The sequence below is a fragment of the Sebastes umbrosus genome, chromosome 1, assembly GCF_015220745.1.
Source record: "Sebastes umbrosus isolate fSebUmb1 chromosome 1, fSebUmb1.pri, whole genome shotgun sequence".
Taxonomy (NCBI): domain Eukaryota; kingdom Metazoa; phylum Chordata; class Actinopteri; order Perciformes; family Sebastidae; genus Sebastes; species Sebastes umbrosus.
Window position 1 is genome coordinate 22,104,518 of NC_051269.1, and position 21,297 is coordinate 22,125,814.

Here is a 21,297-nt window from a genome sequence, read left to right on the forward strand (position 1 = left end):
GAGTCAAATTTGTGATACAACATCAAAATAACAAGATACTAACTTGAAATTGTGACTTTTAAGGTCTTATTTAAAACAAATATATATATTCTTGTAAAGCACATTGTGATCTTGTTCCATGAAAGGTGCTATACTACATACATTTTACTTACTTATTTTTAAAGTCAAAATTCCAAAATAACAAGAGTCAAATCTAATAATTTTGATTTACCATAGGTATTATTTTTATCATTCCTTTTTTCTTTTTATTCCCCCCGGCAGAAATGGGGCTTCCATATTTAACTCCATATTTGGGTTTACAATAGGGCTGCACAATTACTCGGTTTGATCAAAATCTCAATATGGCCTCCTGCAATATCAAATCGCAGGAGGCGCAATATTTGTAAGAGTGGAAATGTGTGTCAAAATACCACTTTAACTTAAATATTGTGGTGCTGCAGAGATGTCCTCGCCTACATAGATCCCAGCAAAAATCTCACCACAATCCTTTTAATATGTTTTCCAATGAAAATGAGAATAATGATATAAAAATGATCGTTCCCTCATTTCGCAATATCAGTCAAAATAATTGTAATTACATATTATTTCAAAATCGTTCAGCCCTAGTTTACAATTATTGCCTAGATCTTTTTTTTTTATGTCTGTGAATACGTCAGTTAACCTGCTGTCATGGACGTTGTGAGCAAGTCTCATCACAACTGAACAGGAAAAAGGTTGTCATGTTAAATATCTAACAGTGCAACGCTAAACTGGGATCACTGCTGCAGTTTTGTCACTTGATCAAATTATTATATTGCGAAACAAGAGTGAAACTGTTCGTTAGCTTCTGAAAAACTTTAAGGCTTAATTAAATGTGGTATTTTTTTACATTCAGAGAAATAAATCCCAGCACATGAGAGAGACATTTCATCATCGTCTGTTTTCTCACCAGGTTTTCTGTCGCTGACACTCACGAAGTGTGAATCTAAAGTTACAACGTGTACTTTTACTGTCTTACGCTGTACAGTACATGTCAGCCGAGTGTGAAAGAGCAGCTTGTGAAGTGTTGAGTTCAGATTCATCTGTGTGTATGAAGATATTATTATATTACAGCTGGAGCCACTGAGGAAGTTTGATTTTCATCATATGATCAATCTTCCTTCTCATTCAAACCAAATTAGAATATACGTAGATTGACTGATATGTACCTCTACTTGTCCGTGTGACCGTGTGTGTATTTATGGTCTTTTTGTTGATTGTTTATGTATGTATTATTATTACTTATCATTATTTTTCCCATACTGTGGTTTATGTGATAATTCTGTTCTTCATTTGACTTTTATTCATTCATTTTATTCTTCATTTGTTCTTACAAACTTACTATTTAAAAGTAAATTTAAAAAATATACTAAATGACTTAAGATTCTAATGAATTCAATTAGATGATTTTTGCACTGTGGACTGGCCAGATTTAGTCATTTAAAAGGTGTGTTTCCTAAATGTATTTCTTGTGTCACTGCTGCCTAGTGAAAACTTTCCATTAAGAAAGGAAAGCAGGGTTGTGTTAATCAAAGACATTTATATAAAAGCACATCTCTGCCAGGAAAGGAAAAACAACAACAGATGAAATATATTAGAAATGACAAAAATGAAAATATTCCAAGTCAAAATGATTAAATACAAAGTCAAACCTATCAGATTGTTAAGTCAAAATTGTGTCTTAATGTGTCATAATTTTGATTTAGTCCAATTATGACATAATTTTAACACAAAGTCAGAATTTTGACTCTTTATCTCTTAATAGTTATTTATTACCTTGAAGTTTTTAATTAAGAAGCCAAAATGTGGATTTAATACCTCATAATTAAAAATATTAAACTTATGAACTAATTTTTTAAAGTAAATCTGACTTACTGTCTCATAATTGTAACTTAAAAAGGCAACAGTTTAAGCTAATTTTGACTTAATATCTCATAATTGTGATTTACGGAGAGTATTTTTAACATTTCTAACTTTTCATCCGTTTCTTTTTTCTTCCTTGGCGAACATGGCTCTTCACAGTCCGACGGGTCAAACACTTTGTTTGACCCTCAGAGGAGCTCAGAATCAGCTGAAATAAAAACAGGTTTATCACGTTTTGGATTCAGTCTTCAGAAAATTACAAATCTAATGATTTTCTGAACATTACAGGACAATTTTGAATATTTCCCTCAGAGTGTTATGATAGGCTACACAAAGATCATGTGACATGGATACAGGGTTGTGATTGGCTCCTGAGCACACGAGACAAGAGTCGTTTTACTGCATTGACAGTTATAACAGGGTCGCTGGTGCTTAATGCTGAGTGCTTCTGTAATGGACAATATTGTAGTAAAACCTAATTCTAAAGCACTGTTTGGCTCTGAACGGCTCAGTTTGTTTGCATAAAAGCGTGTGTGTGTGTGTGTGTGTGTGTGTGCGTGTGAAGGGCACACCGGTCCAGTTAGTAATGAAGTGCACTTCTTTTAAAACATTTTTTGTTTTTTAAATGGATGAAAAACTCCAAAGTCAGTTCCGCCGGACTGCAGCAGTCCATCGTCAAAAGTTAAAAAAGTAAAAATAAAAACATCAAGAGGTAAAAATACTGAGGGTCAAAGGTCAACTGGGTTCATCTTCCTGCTCTTACCTTCACGGTGATGACAAATCAGTCTGCACACAGGCCAGACACTCTGGTACTGAGCTGGATGTCGCAAGAGCAAAGCTGTCATGAATCAAGCGCTCCGTCTCTGACGAAAAACCTCCTCAGAATTTTGAAATGCTGATTCACCTCCTGAAAACTCTTCAGTGTCGCTCAGCTGCGTCCTGGTCCGGCTGGTCCTTTGACCCCCACGCGATCACTGAGACGTGAGCGGCACGTTTAGTGTGAATCCCACTGAGTCAGTTCGGGGAGAAAAAGAAAGTAAATACAACTGCAGTTGGATGTATATTTTGGGAAACGAAAATACGCTGTGTGCTTTCCATGTTAGACCAGAAGAGGTCCTCACACTGGGGCCCAGTCTGAGTAAACGGGGGGTCTCTCCACGTGGAAGCCAACTGGGAGGAGAACCACTACCCCCCCGAACTTTAAAACAAGCTCAGACTGGGGTTAGAGTTGCAGACCGAGGGGTTAGAGGTCAGGGTGTGGAAGGCTTGTGGAGGATGCCCTGCAGGTCCTCTGGTAAGGCCAGGATGACGGCCTCAATGTGGTCCCGCAGCTTGGACACAGTCCCCGGACGCACCGGGAGCTGCTCCCTCTCTGCCTGACCCTGCAGCACATCAATACATTTTTATTAGTACAAATCATCAGTTGTTATTTTAAATCCACAGTGACACATTCATATGAAAGGATACCGAGTAGATTTAAAGGATAATTCTGTTTTATTGTTATAACTTGTGTCTTTTTTTTGTACTTCTTTCTATCATTTATAACAACATAAATTGTGATGAATCTGAATTAGCCTTTAACAGCTGGAGTATAAGTTGTATCAGCTGTACTGTACTGGTACCAGTACTCAGGTTTACTACTAGCAATAGTTATAACAGTTTTAGTAGTAATCCGAATCATATGAGTAGCAGCAGAAGTAATAGTAGTCCTTGTTTTAGCATTAGTAGTGGCTGTGCTACCAGTAAACGTAATAGAAGTATTAGTATATTAGTAGTTGTGGTACTAACAGTAGGGATAGCAGTATGAGCAGTAATAGTAATACTGGGAATAGTAATGGCAACTTAGCAGTAGCAGTACAGGTAGTAATAGCAATGGAGGCAGTACTAGTACCGTATTAGCCTGAATATAAGACAAAAAATGTTTCTGGAAATAATGTTATTGTAATGTGAGTGATGTATAATATATATTATATAATATAATATATTATGTATTATTTTTACTAGAGGGATTTAACCACTGCAGTAGAACTAATAGCTGCTATAGATAAACGTAGTATTAGCAGAGGTAATATCAGTATTATTATTATTAGCAGTGGTGATGTCCATCCATCCATAGTAGCAGTATAAGCAGTGATATTTGTAGTACTGATGTTTATGAGCCTTGGATGAGTTTCTACTGACCAGTTTATCTTTCAGCTTCAGAACCAGATCAACAGTCTCCACCTCCGAGTGCTGCTGGACTCTCTGCTGCAGATCCTACAGACAGACAGACACAGAGAGGCAGAGAGACAGAAAGACAGAAAGACACATAAAGACAGACAGACAGATACAGAGAGACAGACAAAGGATGAGATATTGCTAAGCCTAAATAAATGATAAACTCTGAATAAAGACACCCTTCATTCATTAACATTGTCTTACCCCTGGTTTCCACCTGGTGGCGTTGCGCCGCGTTCCGGCTGTGACCTGGTTTTGTTCTGTCCTCCCCATTAGTTTCATACCACACCGGAAGCGTTTCAGAAGCATAGTGTTTTGCCTGCCCAATTTTGTTGATTTGGTCATTTTGCCTGGATATCTGTGCTTCTACCATAACTAAGTAAGTAGTCTACGTAGTTAAATGGTTTCTGTTTTAATTGTGTTTATTGTTGTTATTTCCTACTTTGTTGTGCTGTACAGTAATATAATACCGTTAAAAGTCCAATTATGAGCGACATGGATCAAAGCTTTGTGGCTGTGTTTTAGAAAAATACATTCATTCTCATAATTATTTCGTATCTATATTTCACATACAGTGCCTATTAGTTCTATTGCTGCCCGGCTCGATCTGCTCTGTGCCATGCGCTGTGGCGCCGTCAAAAATAGACTAGGCGCGCATTTTTAGCGGAGCGGAGCGGAGAGCTGCTTCTGGGATAAGCTGCGGCACATCTGGTGGAGTCACAAGCATTGTCTAGAGTGGCCAGGATCAGCTCCAGCAGCCGCGTGCGTCACAGCCGGAACGTGGCGCAGCTGCGCCCGGTGGAATCCAAGGGTTACAGTACAATTGTGTACGGCTGATTTAGTCAGGTGGGCTTCAACAACTTGAAAAGTCTGAAAAAAGGTTTACAGAATCACTCTGACTGTACCTGATCTTCACCCTCCTTCCCTCCCTCCCTACCTCCCTCCCTCCTCACCTCCTCACACAGCGCCTCAAGGTGCAGAGCCTCCAGCTTCTGGGTCATCTCTCTCCTCCTGTTGCGGAACCAGCCGTCAAAGTTGGGAGACTTGAGGAAATGCCTTCAGACGCAGAGAAAACCACACATGATGAGTCCACATGATGCTCAGGATGATGTGCATTACTGTGTTACTCTGCTATCAATTACTCCATTGCCAACACTCCCTGCTTCATATTAAAAGCCTGTACTTGTAAATATAAATAACTCTAGTATGAGTCCGTTTCAAATAAAAGTCTTTCAGCAGTTCCCCGACCACCATTTCAAAAGTCATGATATCTACAGTATATATTGTGTAAAATAGTGTTATAATACATCAGGAGACACAAGGTTACAGAACAGAAAATACAAGCTGGGTTTTGTGTGTGTGTGTGTGTGTGTGTGTGTGTGTGTGTTTGTGTGTACCTGTAAAGTCCGATCCAGTCTCCCTTCAGTCTGGATGTGAGCTGAGGTCCAGCTTTCTCCAGCGTCTTCATGAAGTCCTGCTGGATGAACGGTCGTAGTTGAGGAGGACTCTTCCACGGACTGATGGACTTCTGGAGAGGCATCAGACTGGCCACGTACCGCTCCTGTAACACGCACACGCACACGCACACGCAGTTAAATCATTTCAGAATCAGGTTTATTGTCAAGTAGGTTTTCACACACAGTGCAAGGAATTTCCCTTAGTATTTTGGTGCATAACCTTAAACATAGTAAGAGAAAAGAAAGAGAAAGAGAAAATAGAAATATTTACAAAAAAAATATGTAAAATATAATCTATATATAATACATAAATAATCTATTCTAAAAACCTATTTTTGACAAAAACTAAGCAGCACGATGTCACGTAACAAAACCATCTTGAGACACGTAAAGATAAAATAAAGATCCTGGGTTGTTACCAGTGGAATGATGAAGCTCTGTGTCAGTTCTAAGAAGTAGCGTCGAAGAATTGCATTCTGGGCTGCTGAGGGTCTCTTCTGTTGAACACCCTGAAAAACACACACAAAAAAATCATAATCAAAGTAGTAAACATTAAGCTGCCCCCACAATAGTGGGTGAACATTTCTACATATTGTAGCAGTCATCAAGCAATGTTGGAAAGTAGTGATGTTACTAGTTTAGTTCATTTCTCAGTAGAAGTTTGGTAATATAGCTATTTTCAAAACCAAGTATTGTTGCAGTAGCGAGATATATTTTTTTTTAATAGTAAGTATCTGAAGAACAAATCACTGACAAGGTCCAAAGACGGACATCCAGTCTGAGGTCTATAGCCTGGATAAAGGACGACTATTATTTGTTCAAACCACTATACTGTAAATGTTGTCCTTTAAAGCAATGTGGGCTGGAGGACTGGAGAGCGTGGCTCCAATCAGTCAATCAATAAAACAAGCACAGACGTGTGCAGCACATTGAGGAGAAGACCCCGTCTCACCTTCTGAAGCTGTTTGATGATGTCTTCATCTTTGTTGACATACGGCTTATATGCAGTGTACACACCTGTAACACACACACACACACACAGATCAAGAAACTGACAGTGATCAGCTGGTCTGACGGTGACTAGACAGCTCCCCCTAGTGGTGGATCTGCTGCCTCATAACTGTGAATGTGTGTTTGTGAGTGAATTGCTGGTCAGTTCTGTGATGTGCTTCACATAAAAAAAATAACAATATTGAAAACTAAACATGGAGAGTATGACGCATTTACCAGGTTTAGAGTCCAGAGTTTTGAGGTTTTTCAGTTTCTTGACTTTCATCTGCTTGGCCATCTCTCCTGGGAGGAGCAGACAGATGGAAAGAGGAAAGATCAGACAGGGTTTTCCTGTGTAATACTCAACGTCTGACTTACGGCTGTACATTAATTCAACACAGGGGTAGGCAGCACATGCTGCCATTTATATCACATCATATCAATACCACACTGTGAAAATACTCCACTACAAGTGAAAGTCCTGCACTGAAGTAAAGTAGATGTTTTTAACAAAAAAAGGTTCTTCAGACATCTCACTACATCTCTGAGGTCATTTCTGAGGCCGACGTTCCTGTTGTAGTGGACTGCATCGCATTGCAAGGTCATGTCTTTTATTAATTAAAGACAAACATCACATTTGAGTAGTATCATCTACCTGCTTGCTTCATGTCTCCGATGCGGATGATGTGCGGCCAGTGCTGCAGGGTTTTAGCAAAGAAGGGATTGGTCACTCCCAGAATGACTGACGGCCTGTAGAGAGACAGAGATCAGATGACTCTATAGGTATCAGCTTTGGCAAACACTAACAAATCTCTATGCACAGTTACAGGAACAAAGGAGCCAGATTCAAAACAGCTAACCTCCTGTTTTGAGATTACATGAGCAACACGCTGAATTCACCTTAAACCTTTCAGGGGGCAGAGAGCAATTATGACTACAGAGAGAGGGCAGATCTTTACAAGGTGTTTACCTTTCTGGAAGTTTAATTTCTGACTGTTGAAACATTTCAACACTGCGGTGAACACAAAACTCTCCTGGCTGAATCATCGGTACAAACGCTGAGTCACTGAGCTGAAAATAATCTGCTTCATAATAAATGGAAGGTAAACTCAGCAGCCACCAGAACACAACAGTACAGATGCAGATGGGAAGTCAGCGACTACGTTTACTTGCACATTAATATTCCATTATTCCAAATGTAGCAATATTCCAAATTTGATACGGATCATGTGAACAGCATATTCCCTTTGGATATTCTGAATTAGGCCTTATTCCAAATAGAGCATTTCCTGATCAAGACATGTGGGATATGTTGATATTATTCAGGTTTTAGGAGCATTCTTTGGACGTGTATACAGCTCATTCAGAATATGTGTCTCAGTTGGGTTTTTTACTGCAGTTTGTGACACACAGCCTCTTGTATGCATGGCTGCATGTTAACAGGAATATTAGTGGAATATTCATTTTCATTAGCCATGTCAACAGCTTAGTGGGAATATTGTCTTTTTCGGAATAAGGTCAGAAAACGGAATATTTTGTACATGTAAATGTCGTCAGTGACTTGCTCTAGGGCGACATGGTAACATGTTGTGCTTGTTCGCCTTTACTCACGGAGCCTGCGTCCTTGTGGTGTACTCCTTGAACTCGCTGTCGTGGATGGTGAAATACGGCCGGAAGTCACTGCAGTAACGCAGAGGAGAGATGCAGCTGCAGAGAGAGAGAGAGAGAGAGAGAGAGAAATCTTAATGTTAGAAGTCAAAGTTAACATGATAATAACGTGTTAATGCAAATTCGTTTTAACACCACTAATTTCTTTAACGCATTAATGCCCTTGTGATTTTCAGGTTGTAGCAGGCTCAGTTTTAAAGCTGAAGTGAAGATGATATGATACTGGTATCATATGTAACTAAAAAACCTAAAGAATCCATTGGTACCAACCATGTCATACTAGCCTGTCGTGAAGGAGATAAATAACGCTCCAAACTTATGCTAAATTTTGGTGAGGAAAAACTGTCGTGGCCATTTTCAAAGGGGTCCCTTGACCTCTGACCTCAAGATATGTGAATGAAAATGGGTTCTATGGGTACCCACGAGTCTCCCCTTTACAGACATGCCCACTTTATGATAATCACATGCAGTTTGGGGCAAGTCATAGTCAAGTCAGCACACTGACACACTGACAGCTGTTGTTGCCTGTTGGGCTTCAGTTTGCCCGGTTATGATTTGAGCATATTATTTATGCTAAATGCAGTACCTGTGAGGGTTTCTGGACAATATTTGTCATTGTTTTGTGTTGTTAAGTGATTTCCAATAATAAATATATACATATATTTGCATAAAGCGTGCATATTTACCCACTCCCATGTTAATGAGTGTATTAAATACTTGACAAATCTCCCTTTAAGGTACATTTTGAACAGATAAAAAATGTGCGATTAATGGCGATTACATATTTGAATCGATTGACAGGCCTAATTAGAAGCCTGACTTCAGAGTTCATGAGCCTCCTGTGAGGCTGCAGCTTAATTAAATACAACTAATGTCATCATTGAAAGAAAATAATCAAATAAAACATATGACATGTAACCAGTCTGTATCTAGGTCATTTCCTACCAAACGGTTCACCAAGAAACCAAAAGACTTTCAAGACCTTTAAAACTGAATTTTAAATGTGAAATGCTACATTTTACGTCATTTCCATACAAATTGAATTTGATCAGTTGCTGGCACGATGACCTGCCCCTAACCCTCTCTAACTCACCTGACCAATGCCAGTACTGTATCCGATGACTCCGCTGGCGACGGCGCCATGACGACGAGTGCCTCCCCCAGCAACACCAACTCCCACAGCATCTGGATGTGGAAGAAGACCGGGTAGAAACACCTGCAGAGGGAGAGATAAGGAGTGTGTAGTAAAGGTTTAGAGGGTATATAGTTTCCTGCCCTACCAGAAAGTGTTACGGCGACATTACAGTGGTTATTAGTACAGATATAGTCCTCTTTCTTGAGCAAGACTCGTCCTCTCGGGTTGATTTTCACAAAGTATTGAAATTACCTGAAACACACAATTGCCTGAAAGTAGAGCTGCAACGATTAGTATTATTAAACAGAGCATGTGGTGCTTTTTGTTTCCAAATGCTCCTTGTTGCATCTAGTTTTATTCTTTTTCTGCCTGTGATAAAGGGGCAAAATAAACAAAGGAACCTGAATGTGAGCAGGAGGTGGTTATTGTTCTTTTTTTGACCTGAACACAGAATATTCAAATTAACACAACAGGGTGACGATGCCGCAACAAAAACAGCAAAACTGACCTTTTCACAATCACCGTGACTATTCATGCTTGTTGCACTGACCCTGTGGGGGAGTTCTGTGAATAAGGGCACTAACTGTGTAAGTGAGCAATCACGTTTCAGAAACCCAAACTGAATATTGCAATGAAGACGTTCTAGGAAAGATCAATCTCTATTTTGTCACATAAAAACTGTTTTTGACAGGTCATATTTTGGGGGCGAAGGTGGTTTAGTTCACCAGGTGTCAGCAGGTAAAAAACTGCTGCAGTTCCACCGTAAACAGCAGGCGGTGACAGAGTGTGACACAAGCGTGTGTATTGTGGAGTAGAAAAACACAGTGACCTGCAGGTCTCACCTGAAGAGGTCGACTTCATGGATGGTTGGGAGCACGATGGACACCTGACTGTCACTCTGAAACACAGACACGCTCTCTTTCAGCTGAAATAATCACATGTTCAGTGTATGTTCACACACTTCATGCAAAAATATTGTGTGTGTGTGTTTGTGTGTGATCACCTGGGCGGACTGGACCAGCTGTGAGGTTCCTGGTTTGTCGTAACAGGTCGGGATGCGAACCTTCAGTAGCACAAGGATCCAACACAGTCAATCAATCATCATCAATTTTACACAGATTATTAATCAGAATATCAACTCTACACTGTTTCTGATGGATTTAATCAAACATATATATTACTTGTTTTGCACTCTAAAACATTGTTATGTACACAACAATTAATGTGAAGCAGTCGGCCAACTCCCCCCCAACTGTGCTCTTACAGATATATATATGTATATATCTTGATCGATAGATCGATCGAATGATAGATAGGTAGATATGTATAAAGAAAAATCATGTAACTAGTTGTTATTATAATTAATTAATTATATATATATATATATATATATATATATATATATATATATATATATATATATATTATGGATATATATATGGATATATATATATATATATATATATGGATATATATATATTATATGGATATATATATATATATATATCCATATATATATATATATATATATATATATATATATATATTATATGGATATATATATATATATATATATCCATATATATATATATATATATATATATATATATATATATATATATATATATATATATATATATATATATATATATATATATATATATCCATATATATATATATATATATATATATATAAATATAATTAATTATAATAACAACTAGTTACATGATTTTGTAACTAGTTGTTACAAAATATATATATATATATATTTATATTTATATATGGATATATTTATATTTATATTTATATATATATATATATATATATATATATATATATATATATATATATATATATATATATATATATATATATATATGGACATGTTGACTTGTCAAACACAGGTGTAACTAACATCATGAATAATGGCTGCTTCCCATTGAAGTTGCAGGGCCCTGCTGCACCACGTATGCTTTACCTGCTGTGACAAGTCACACTGAAAAGCCTACTGGTCTCCACCCATTGAGTGTGTTCGTGTGTGTGTGTGTGTGTGTGTGTGTACCTTGATGACCACGCCCATGATGGGAAGCGTGAGGATTCGTCCAGGATGGGGCGTCGGCCAGCGGTCTATGTCATTACAAGCTGTCAATCAAATACACAAACAACAGCTATCTGAGTCAGAATTCACTTTAAACAGATACAACTGTTCCCCCTGTGGCCATGCAGAGCTCAACTGAGAGTAGGTAAGTAAATGAAGGTTATCTACACTCAGTTTATTAGATACACTCAAAGTACTGCAGTCTAATACAGCTGCCCTGCTTCATGAAGCTCTAATGTTTACTTAACTAGGACGATGCAGATTCAGTTCTAGTTGAAACCCTTTTAGAGACGTGTTGAATGAGAAGTTTATATATCACTTCTGAAAACTGTAGTTACAAAGTAGTTTAAAAGGAGAGAGAAAAGAAGAGATGGGCAAGATGATGTAGAAAAACATTCACTCAGACAGACAGACAGACAGACAGGTAGGTAGGTAGAGAGAGAGACAGAGAGACAGACAGGTAATGAAACTGACCAGCTTCCAGACAGGGTTCCTGTTTCTCGAAGTATTCTGGAGCCATGATCTTCAACAGGGAGTGGAAGAAGGTCACATAGGGCAGCTTACTGATCAGGACCAGAGACTGGTGGAGAGACAGAGACACAGAGAGAGAGAGGATTCATATCAATAAATATATACGTATTTATTATGATATCAGGGTTTATTACAAGGTTTTGTTGAATACTCAATTCTGATTGGTCAATCACAGCATTCTACTGTCTGTTTTTTCTTTATAGCAGACCGTTGCTACGGACACAGTTCTGATGTCAGACTCTGGCGGACCATTTTTGTGTCAAATTATTGATTTCTTAAGTAAGTAGCCGTGTAATAAGCGAGATAATGTACAGCTAGCAGGTCATAAACCACGCTTCGCATCACAGTCCTCCATCTCCCTAACAGGGTTTATTTCACAACAATGACTTGCTCGTTGTACATTATCTTACATAACTATGAGTTTGAAGGGCTTTTGGAAATACCACAAATATGATTTTGTTAGGAATATACTGCTGCTGGGGCTGTAACTGATTATTATATTTCAATATTGATTAATCTCTCAATTATTATTTCATTCAATTAACCATTTAGTATATAAAACGTCCAAATTGACGTCTCCATATGTCTTGTTTTGTCCAACCAACAGTTCAAAACCCAAATATATTCAGTTTACAGTGATATAAAACAAAGAAAAGCAGCAAAACCTCCCATTTGTTTGACATTTTTACCTGATAAATGACTTTAATGATGAAGCGATTCTGAAAATTGTTATCAATTAATGCTGTCGACTTGACAAAGATCTTTACATAGAATAATAGTAATATAATATTTTACATATTGGCGACTAATGTCTTATTCTACATCGGTGGTTCTTATTGTATGTTGGTGAGTTTTTGGCGCGTTGAAGCTGAACAGCAGTCAGACACTGACCTTCTGGAAGTATCCTCTCTTCAGGGATTTGTCTCGCACCTGACGGAAGTACACGTAACCATAGTAATGGCCCTGTTCCCTCTGCAACACACACAAACACAATCAGAAGCAAGTTTTATATCACTGTGTGTGTGTGTGTGTGTGTGTGTGTGTGTGTGTGTGTGTGCACGTGTACGTGTACGTGTGTACGTGCATGTCCCAACCTTTAGACAGGGCGGTGCGTCCCGGTCGGTGGTTTCCAGGAAACAGCCGAGCGACGACTTCCTGTTTGAACCCTGACGAAAGCGGAAGCAGAACTGGGTGTCGCCAAGGCAACCTGGGAACACAGCAGAGTGATGTGGTGTGGTTACCATGGGAACAAACTGCCTGGTTTAGAGTGGGATCAGGAACTTTTTGTCAGTTACATAATCTATGTGCTTTGCATGTATTTTAATACATTTATGTTATCATTCATTTGAGTCTACATATATTCCTCCAAGATCAGTTCAATTTGATCCCGTAGAAATCTAGAGACTGTCATACATGCTTTTATTTCATTTTGTTTGGACTACTGTAACTCTCTACATGTCTCAGTCAACTGAGTTTACACAAATTACAGCTTGTCCAAAATGCAGTAGGATGTGAGATCCAGAAACACACCTGCAATTACAGCTTATCACCATAGGTGGCACCAAAGAGAACGAAACAGAGATCCTAGAGATTGTAACTTTAAACTAAAATGACCTTGAACTCTCTGAAGTCTGTGGGTTAAATATGAAGCAAACTATTTCACTGACCCTAACAATAGTAAATTAAGAACAGGATTTCATAATCTAACCTTTTATAATGTTTTACAAATGTTTTATATGCAAATTTATACCTATGTATGATTTTACAATTTATTTGCAGCATTCAACAGCTGCAACTTTGTAAACTACATCAATGACAACCGTCAATAAATTAAGTGGTTATTACTGCTACTCAACATGTCTGTAAGCAAAACTAAAGCTCTGCTACTGACTCAATCCAAGCTACTCGGGCTGAAAATGTAACTGTAGAAAATGTGATTTCAACAAATGAATTTCAAAAACTGTAAGTTTTAGAAAACTGTTGCTATTTTGCTTTGATTTAGATGTATTTTGTTTTATTTTTCAGTGATTTTAAATAGGCACCAGTCGGCCCTTGTCAGTGTCTTCCTGGTTTCCTCCTGATTTTTGAACAAACAGGAAGAGGAAGCAGAAAAAAATAGGAAATAGGAACTGCCCGATAAGTCACTGACTGGCCTTTAACCCCTACATGACCTCCACACATCCTTCAACAGACACTCCAGAAGAGTGTGAGAGGGAAAATTAGAGTTCAAATATTCCAAATACAAGACACACACACACTTCAGCTCACACTTTGTCAGACTTTAAAGCATTCCACTTCATAGGACACACACACACACACCAAACACACTCTTCCTCTAGCTCCATGACATCATGCAGTCGGGTTGCGTTCGAGACCACCCAGCGTGAAACAAGCCATCAGCAGCAACAGCTTTGATTCTCAGTCCGAATTGACTTCACAGCCTCCAGCTTCTCTTCATTTTATTTGTGTGTTTCTATTCACTTTAATCCGAGTGTGTGAGTCACTGCATCTGAACCTGTGACCCTGCCGGCCCCTTCTGTATGTGATGTGAAGAAGAATTGACTTCATCATCACAGAAGGAAAAGTATAAAGTAGGGTATGCTTTAGGTGCTACAGTTCCTCCACTCTCCGTCTGATGTGGATATAAACACCCTGAGATTAAAGCTGAGAGTCAGCACTTTAACCTCAGTCCCCGTTTCACTTGAAATCCTGTGAGCTGGAGTACAACACAACACAACAAACCATGTGCCACTACTCCTTTCTGAATACACGGATACACTTTCTTGATCCTGTCCCCACAGTAACAAGAGTCATTGACTGAAGACAAATGATGCCAGCTCTGATCAAGACGTGAGACTGAATTATGGGAGACACAGAGAGAGAGAGCTGCAGTGTAATGTCTCTCTCTCTCTTTCTGACACACACACACCTACAGTGTATATTTAGAAACCCTGTAAGCATTTTGTCCTAATCCTGTCGTCATTCTGAGAGCAGGAGGTTTGTCAGCTCTACCGCCTGCTGACTCACAACAAAAGCACACACCTGCAGACACACACACACACACACACACACACTTGACTCACACAGAGGTGTTTGTGCACACACGTGTGTGCGTGTAAACCAATCCCTAACCCACTTTATCTCCAGTCTAGTGTTACACTAATGACAAGGACAATTTTCAAATGGTCCCTGACTGTAGCTGCAGGGCCAAATAATTAAACAAAAATTAGAGGTGACTACTGAAACCAGAGCTTTCAGATCATGTTCCAGAAACAAGACAATCTCATTCAGAATCACATTTGTTATATTAAAAATGACTAAAAACCCAGCCCTACAACATAATCTTGGTCAATAGTATGTTGTGTAGTTCACTCTATTGGACTGGACAGGTGCCACCAAGGGTTAAAGGTCACCAGCATCGGTAATCAAGACGGGTGGTGAGTCTGTGTCCGTGGGGAAAAGAAGGTTCTGCTGTGTTTATTTATAGAGAGACCAGAGATCTAGATGCTGATTGGTAGAGAGTGCACTCGCGGCGAAATACTTCCTGAGTTTTGGTCTTAAAAATTCAAATCGCCACCTCTAATGTAGAAAAGATAAGAACAGAGTAGAAGAGAATAGAGACCTTTTGATGCTGCTGCACTGTTTATTCATGTATATGTGCATGCTACAAATATCGGTACTACATTTAATATTATTATTATTATTACTCAGTGAGTTTTATTTTCCATCTTATGCTATGCGATCTATTTTGTCTTGTTTTAATTTATTTCATCAAGTGTGTTTTATTTTCTCACTTTTCCCTGTTTTTATGTTTGGTTTTTATTAGGGCTGTCAAAGTTAACATGATAATGTGTTAACACTAAATCGTTTTAACAGCACTAACTTCTTTTAAAGCTATAGTGAAGATACTGGTAACATTTGAAACTACAAAACCCAATCCATTGGTACCCATCATGTCATACTAGCGTGTCGCGAAGGAGGCTAAATAACGCTCTAAATTTACGCTAAATTTTGGAAAAACTGTCATGGCCATTTTCAAAGGGGTCCCTTGACCTCTGACCTCAAGATATATGAATGAAAATGTGTTCTATGGGTACCCACGAGTCTCCCCTTTACAGACATGCCCACTTTTTGATGATCACATGCAGTTTTGGGGCAAGTCATAGTCAAGTCAGCACACTGACAGCTGTTGTTGCCTGTTGGGCTTGAGTTTGCCATGTTATGATATGAGAGCATATTTTTTATGCTAAATGCAGTATCTGTGAGGGTTTCCGGACAATATTTGTCATTGTTTTGTGTTGTATATACATACATTTGCATAAAGCAGCATATTTGCCCACTCCCATGTTGATGACGAGAGTATTAAATACTTGACAAATCTCCCTTTAAAAGGTACATTTTGAACAGATAAACAATACGCAATTAATTTGTGATTAATCGCGATTAACTATGGACAATCATGTGACTAATTGCTATTAAATATTTGAATTGATTGACAGCCCTAGTTTTTATATGATGTTTAGTTTATTATTATGTTATTACCATCATTACCTTGATGTCAAAACCAGCAATCCAAAATCTGCACCCACTTCACGCACTACTACTACCCCTACTTGGCCAGAGCTGAGGAGGTGAGAGAGTAAGCAGGGTTTGAACTTTTCTCTCAAGCTCTCTTTTTTGACTACACAATAACTGTTTCTGTCACTTTTCGTGCAACACTATGGATGTCTTCACGGAGAGAATGTCGGAAATTTTCCACCATTATCCCCATGTTTAAACAATTATTGCTTCTCTCCCGTCTCTACGACGGCCAGCTTTTCATTCCACCTTCGAGCATGGCTGTTCTCAACAGCTGTCATAGGGCACGTACAGTTCTTTTCCAGCATGAACCGGACCTTAATCTGACACATCACCATAAAGTTAAGTCAAAGTCTCCATAGTGGTCTGACTGTTCCGCTGCGTTCAGAGACAAAAGGCTAAAACAGGAACTCACCTGAGTTGGAGTCAGGAAAGGAAAGGTAGCAGATGCTCGTTTTCTGAAAGAGAAAAGATTTTGTTTGTTTTAGTCCTCTTTATCATGTCATCTCAGGTTGATTCAAGGACACACAACACATAGGAGATCAATGATTATCATTACGATGAACAAACGTGAAAAATATTACAAATAATCTACCAAACGTCTAGGATCTTCTAGGATTTAGCGTACATCATTTATCAGCATGTGATTAACTTTATTTACAAAAAGAATGTTACATATCTCATTCAAAATCACACCTGGTCAGTCGGACTCACCTCTTTCTCCGACAGTTTGGAATGATGAGGATAAATAACCTGAAAGACAACATGAACAGAGTTACCACACAGCAGGAGCTCATCAACCCGCATCTAAAAACTGTTCAGCTTCTGCGAGACAAAACATCAGCACGTTTTCAGCACGTTTTTTAAACTTGGACGTCTTTACCAACCTTTATTTGCCTCCGTTATGTCTCTGGGTCCATTACTTTCTGTAACTGCTATCTGCCATATTGCTGCACTTGATTTATCTTTAGCTTATCTAGTCTTCTGACCACTCATTGTGCTTTACACTACATGTCAGCATTCACCTTTCACACACACATTCATTCATACACTGATGGCAGAGGCTGCCATGCAATGTGCCAACCTGCCCATCAGGATCTAATTTAAATACTTATTCAAACTCCAACATGGGGACTGGAGGAGCCGGGGATCGAATCACCGATCTTCTGATTAGTGGACGACCCGCTCTACCTCTGAGCCACAGCCGGCAGTCACCATATAACAATATACCACATTTATTAATTTTATAATAACGTATTTTATTAGCCGTGTAATAAGCGGGATAATGTGTACAGCAAGCGGGTCATTGTTGTGAAATAAATCCCTTCAGGGTGTTGCAAGACCTGATCGCCCTGTCAGGGTTTATTTCACAACAGTGACTGGCTCTCTGTACATTATCCTTTACATATAATATAATATCTACAGCATCAGTAGTAATATCTACAGATTGTTGATTGTGTCCAAGCTGTGAAGTACTAAAAGTTCAAATGTCTGGTCAGATTTGTAGTCTTGTTTACTTCACTCTTTAATCAGATTTTCGGTCATGGTAATAATAAGTTGATTAATCGATTATTCTACAGAAAATTAATCAGCAAGAATTTTGATAAGTGTGTAAACTAAATATCTTTGTGGGGTTTTGACCCAAGAAAAAGTCATAGCCTCTGGGATCTTTGTTGACATTTTATAGAATAAAGACAAACTGATCTGCCTGCACATTCTTTGCACAGACTGATGCATTTCCAAAGAATCAAAAAACACAGGACGTGGTGTTAAAATCTGTCCCTTGTGCCAATAGGTGGTGAGCACTTCCACGAAATTCACCTTGTTGTTTGGAGTGGTTGACAATTGACAGGTGGGGGCTCTCAGAGTTTGTGGGAGGGTTGCCTGGGTTGTGACATTTCAGGACAATTGGGCACAGGACGCATCATCAGTAGTGTACCCTTGTATCATCAGATGTTTCGGCCTTTTAACACTATACACCCTCCACAAAGGCGGCCAGCTGCAGGGTGATCAATCCTCAGCTTGTGTACTGTGCCCAAGTGTCCCGAAATTCACCTTGCTGCTGGGAATGGCAGACGGCTGAAAGGCTGACAGGTGGGGGTTCTCCAATGGGTTATACGGATGTATTTGGAGCCCTGCCCGGTTCATTATAATATCAAAATAACCGGATCAAAATAACTATAAGAAAATAAAAATGACAAACTGTTCAAATGAAAAAAAATAAAAACAAGTTGTTCAGGCTTTGTGTTGCTCAGTTCATTAGAGAAAGTGAAACAGAAAGACTTGCAGGAGCCTGAACCCTGATCACTGTATGTATATAACCTTAATAACTCATGCAGTGTATTGTATTGCTACTGCATCCCAAACACCAGTGTGGGGACAACGGGTGTTTGCTGTGTTGGATCCAAATCCTTTCATGCATTTGATTCCTTGCTCAACTCCCCGAGTTTAAGGCCTGAAAAAGTTAAATGTGTTTGTCTGTCAGAGGAAGAGTTTCAGCACCTCCATGTGAGATAGTATCTGAGCTGATGCTGTGGCTGTGTTGAAACAGACTAACTCCAGGGAAGAAAGCACACACAATTCACCTTGGCTCACCGTATCAGCAGGTAATGAGATTGTTATCCTAGAGTAACTTGTTCTACGGTCTCTACATTTGTGTGTACAAATGTCCACATTGTTAGACCAAAGAATAACTTAACAGGGAACCAAACAAACAGTTGTTATTATATTATTTTTTATAATTTAAGTTATCTTTCCTATCCAATTGTGCCTTGTATGTTAGAAGTATTGAGTTTAGATTACAATGCCTTAATGTTTGTAAATGAATTACCTTCAATAAAAAAGTTCATTAGAGAAAGTGAAACAGAAAGACTTGCAGGAGCCTGAACCCAGATCACTATATATAACCTTAATAACTCAAGCAGTGTATTGTGTTCCTACTGCATCCCAAACACCTCCTCTGCCTGCTTGCCTTCACTAAGACAGCGCGCGCATTCTCGCTGTCTCGCTCCACCTCTAGACGTGAACGCGCGCTCACTCCACACTGCAGAAGAGTTAGTTTAGCTCTGAGAATATTTAGTGAATGCACAGTGGACGTTTGTGCAGAAATAACTGCTGCAGCTCCTCCAGACCAACGGAGGTTTTCCGTGTCTTGTGAAGTGACGGGGCTCCGCAGCGAGAAACGTTATCGTGTCCGACCGGGTGCGGTCGGGAGGCGATAACGTTACTCGCCGCGGAGCCCCGCTGCTTCAGAGCCCCGGCACCGACGCTGAAGCAGGAAAAGTCAACACTAGGATCAGCAGTGATTCATGGAGAGACCTTCGTCTGGTCAGCCAACATTACTGCCAAGCAGGTGAAATATAGAGTGATATTGTGATTTTAGCTGATGTCTTTCGCCTCACTGTTTTGAGCGATGCTCGTTCATGTCTATGAACGCGAGCCCGACGCTGACTTTCGTAGACTTCACGGCCACAGGTGTCGCTGTTAACAAGCATTTCTGAAAGTTACAAATAGTCCCTTTAAGTTATCTTTCCTATCCAATTGTGCCTTATATGTTAGAAGTATTGAGTTTAGATTACAATACCTTAATATTTGTAAATTAATTAACTTCAATAAAAAAATAAAAAATAAAAAAAAGTTCATTAGAGAAAGTGAAACACTGAAGTTTCAGCACCTCCATAGAGTGAGATAGTATCTGAGCTGATGCTGTGGCTGTGTTGGAACAGACTAACTCCAGGGAAGAAAGCACACACAATCCACTTTGGCTATACGATAAACCACATCAGCAGGTAATGAGATCTTTATCCTAGAGTACTACATGTGTGTGTACACATGTCAGCATTGTTAGACCAAAGAATAACTAAACAAACAGCTCCAGGGAGAGCCTTGTGTTGCTCCAGTCCAGGAAGTAGTCTGAGCCTTTCATGACTGCTAACTTGGGCATGTTTTAGCTTAGAGGAGGTTTAACATGACTTTCCCCTGGTGGGTCATTCTGCTGCCTCACCTCCACCGCTTGTCCCAGCTCCAGGTCGAAGCCCACCACACAGATGCAGTGCAGCCAGGAGGAGAAGCGGTCCCAGGGCAGCAGCAGAGCCTCCTCCGGGTCCTGGTCGTCTCCTCCTCCGGGCCCGGCCGGCAGAGTGATCTCCTCGGCCGGGGAGATGCTACTAGCGTCCTGGTCGTCCAGGTCCTCCGGCTCTTCGACCTGCTCGCCCAGCTCCTCCGGGCCTTGCAGCGCCATGGCAACGGGCCCCGACACGGACACTCAGACGGAGCGCTCCGGTGACTGGTAACGGTTCTTAACTGACGAAGTTGACCGGTATTTCTAGTTAGTCTCTCTGACAACAACAGGAGGCACGCAGAGCTACAGATAGCACTTAGCATAGGAGACGTACGTACGACGTGGTGACGAACCGTGCGACGTCATCGCGTAAAGGCCGTCCCTGGCACTGAGTTGTGTTCAAGTCAACTCATTGATGTTAACAGTGTACACCAGATTAATATAGAATATGAATGGCATATGAATATAGACGTGTAATGTAAATATAATATCGAATAGGATGCAAAAATTGGAATATATTAACATAATAGAGTATAATATGGTATATTATGATACGGGATATGACATATAGTATAAAAAACAGTAGTATATATTGGGTATGATACAGTATATTGTAGTATAATACTATATAATATGAATATTGTATAATATATAACAGAATGTATAAACATATATAGTGAA

General features: G+C 39.4%; 1 protein-coding gene across 1 annotated transcript; it reads right to left on the reverse strand.

The window, feature by feature from the left end:
• Positions 1-1,948: 1,948 nt before the first annotated feature.
• dennd6aa (DENN/MADD domain containing 6Aa) lies at positions 1,949-21,011 on the reverse strand. Its single transcript, XM_037751307.1, has 19 exons — positions 20,560-21,011; positions 17,271-17,309; positions 16,972-17,014; positions 13,073-13,185; positions 12,870-12,950; positions 11,922-12,027; positions 11,412-11,491; positions 10,352-10,411; positions 10,191-10,246; positions 9,307-9,429; positions 8,157-8,252; positions 7,201-7,295; positions 6,783-6,848; positions 6,508-6,572; positions 5,975-6,064; positions 5,496-5,659; positions 5,052-5,154; positions 4,063-4,137; positions 1,949-3,263 (listed from the first exon to the last, which is right to left on the reverse strand). The coding sequence occupies exons 1-19, from the start codon at positions 20,794-20,796 to the stop codon at positions 3,132-3,134; spliced, it is 1,824 nt and encodes a 607-aa protein (XP_037607235.1). The 5' UTR covers positions 20,797-21,011; the 3' UTR covers positions 1,949-3,131.
• Positions 21,012-21,297: the final 286 nt, after the last annotated feature.

Bases quoted from the DNA above. Each gene is read 5' to 3' on its own strand.
- dennd6aa (XM_037751307.1), bottom strand. From the start codon at position 20,796: ATGGCGCTGCAAGGCCCGGAGGAGCTGGGCGAGCAGGTCGAAGAGCCG. The intron at 12,951-13,072 runs GTTGGGACATGC...TGTGTGTTGCAG, and splicing joins ACGCACCGCCCTGTCTAAAG to AGGGAACAGGGCCATTACTA. The intron at 11,492-11,921 runs GTCAGTTTCATT...TTTGATTGACAG, and splicing joins GGAACCCTGTCTGGAAGCTG to CTTGTAATGACATAGACCGC.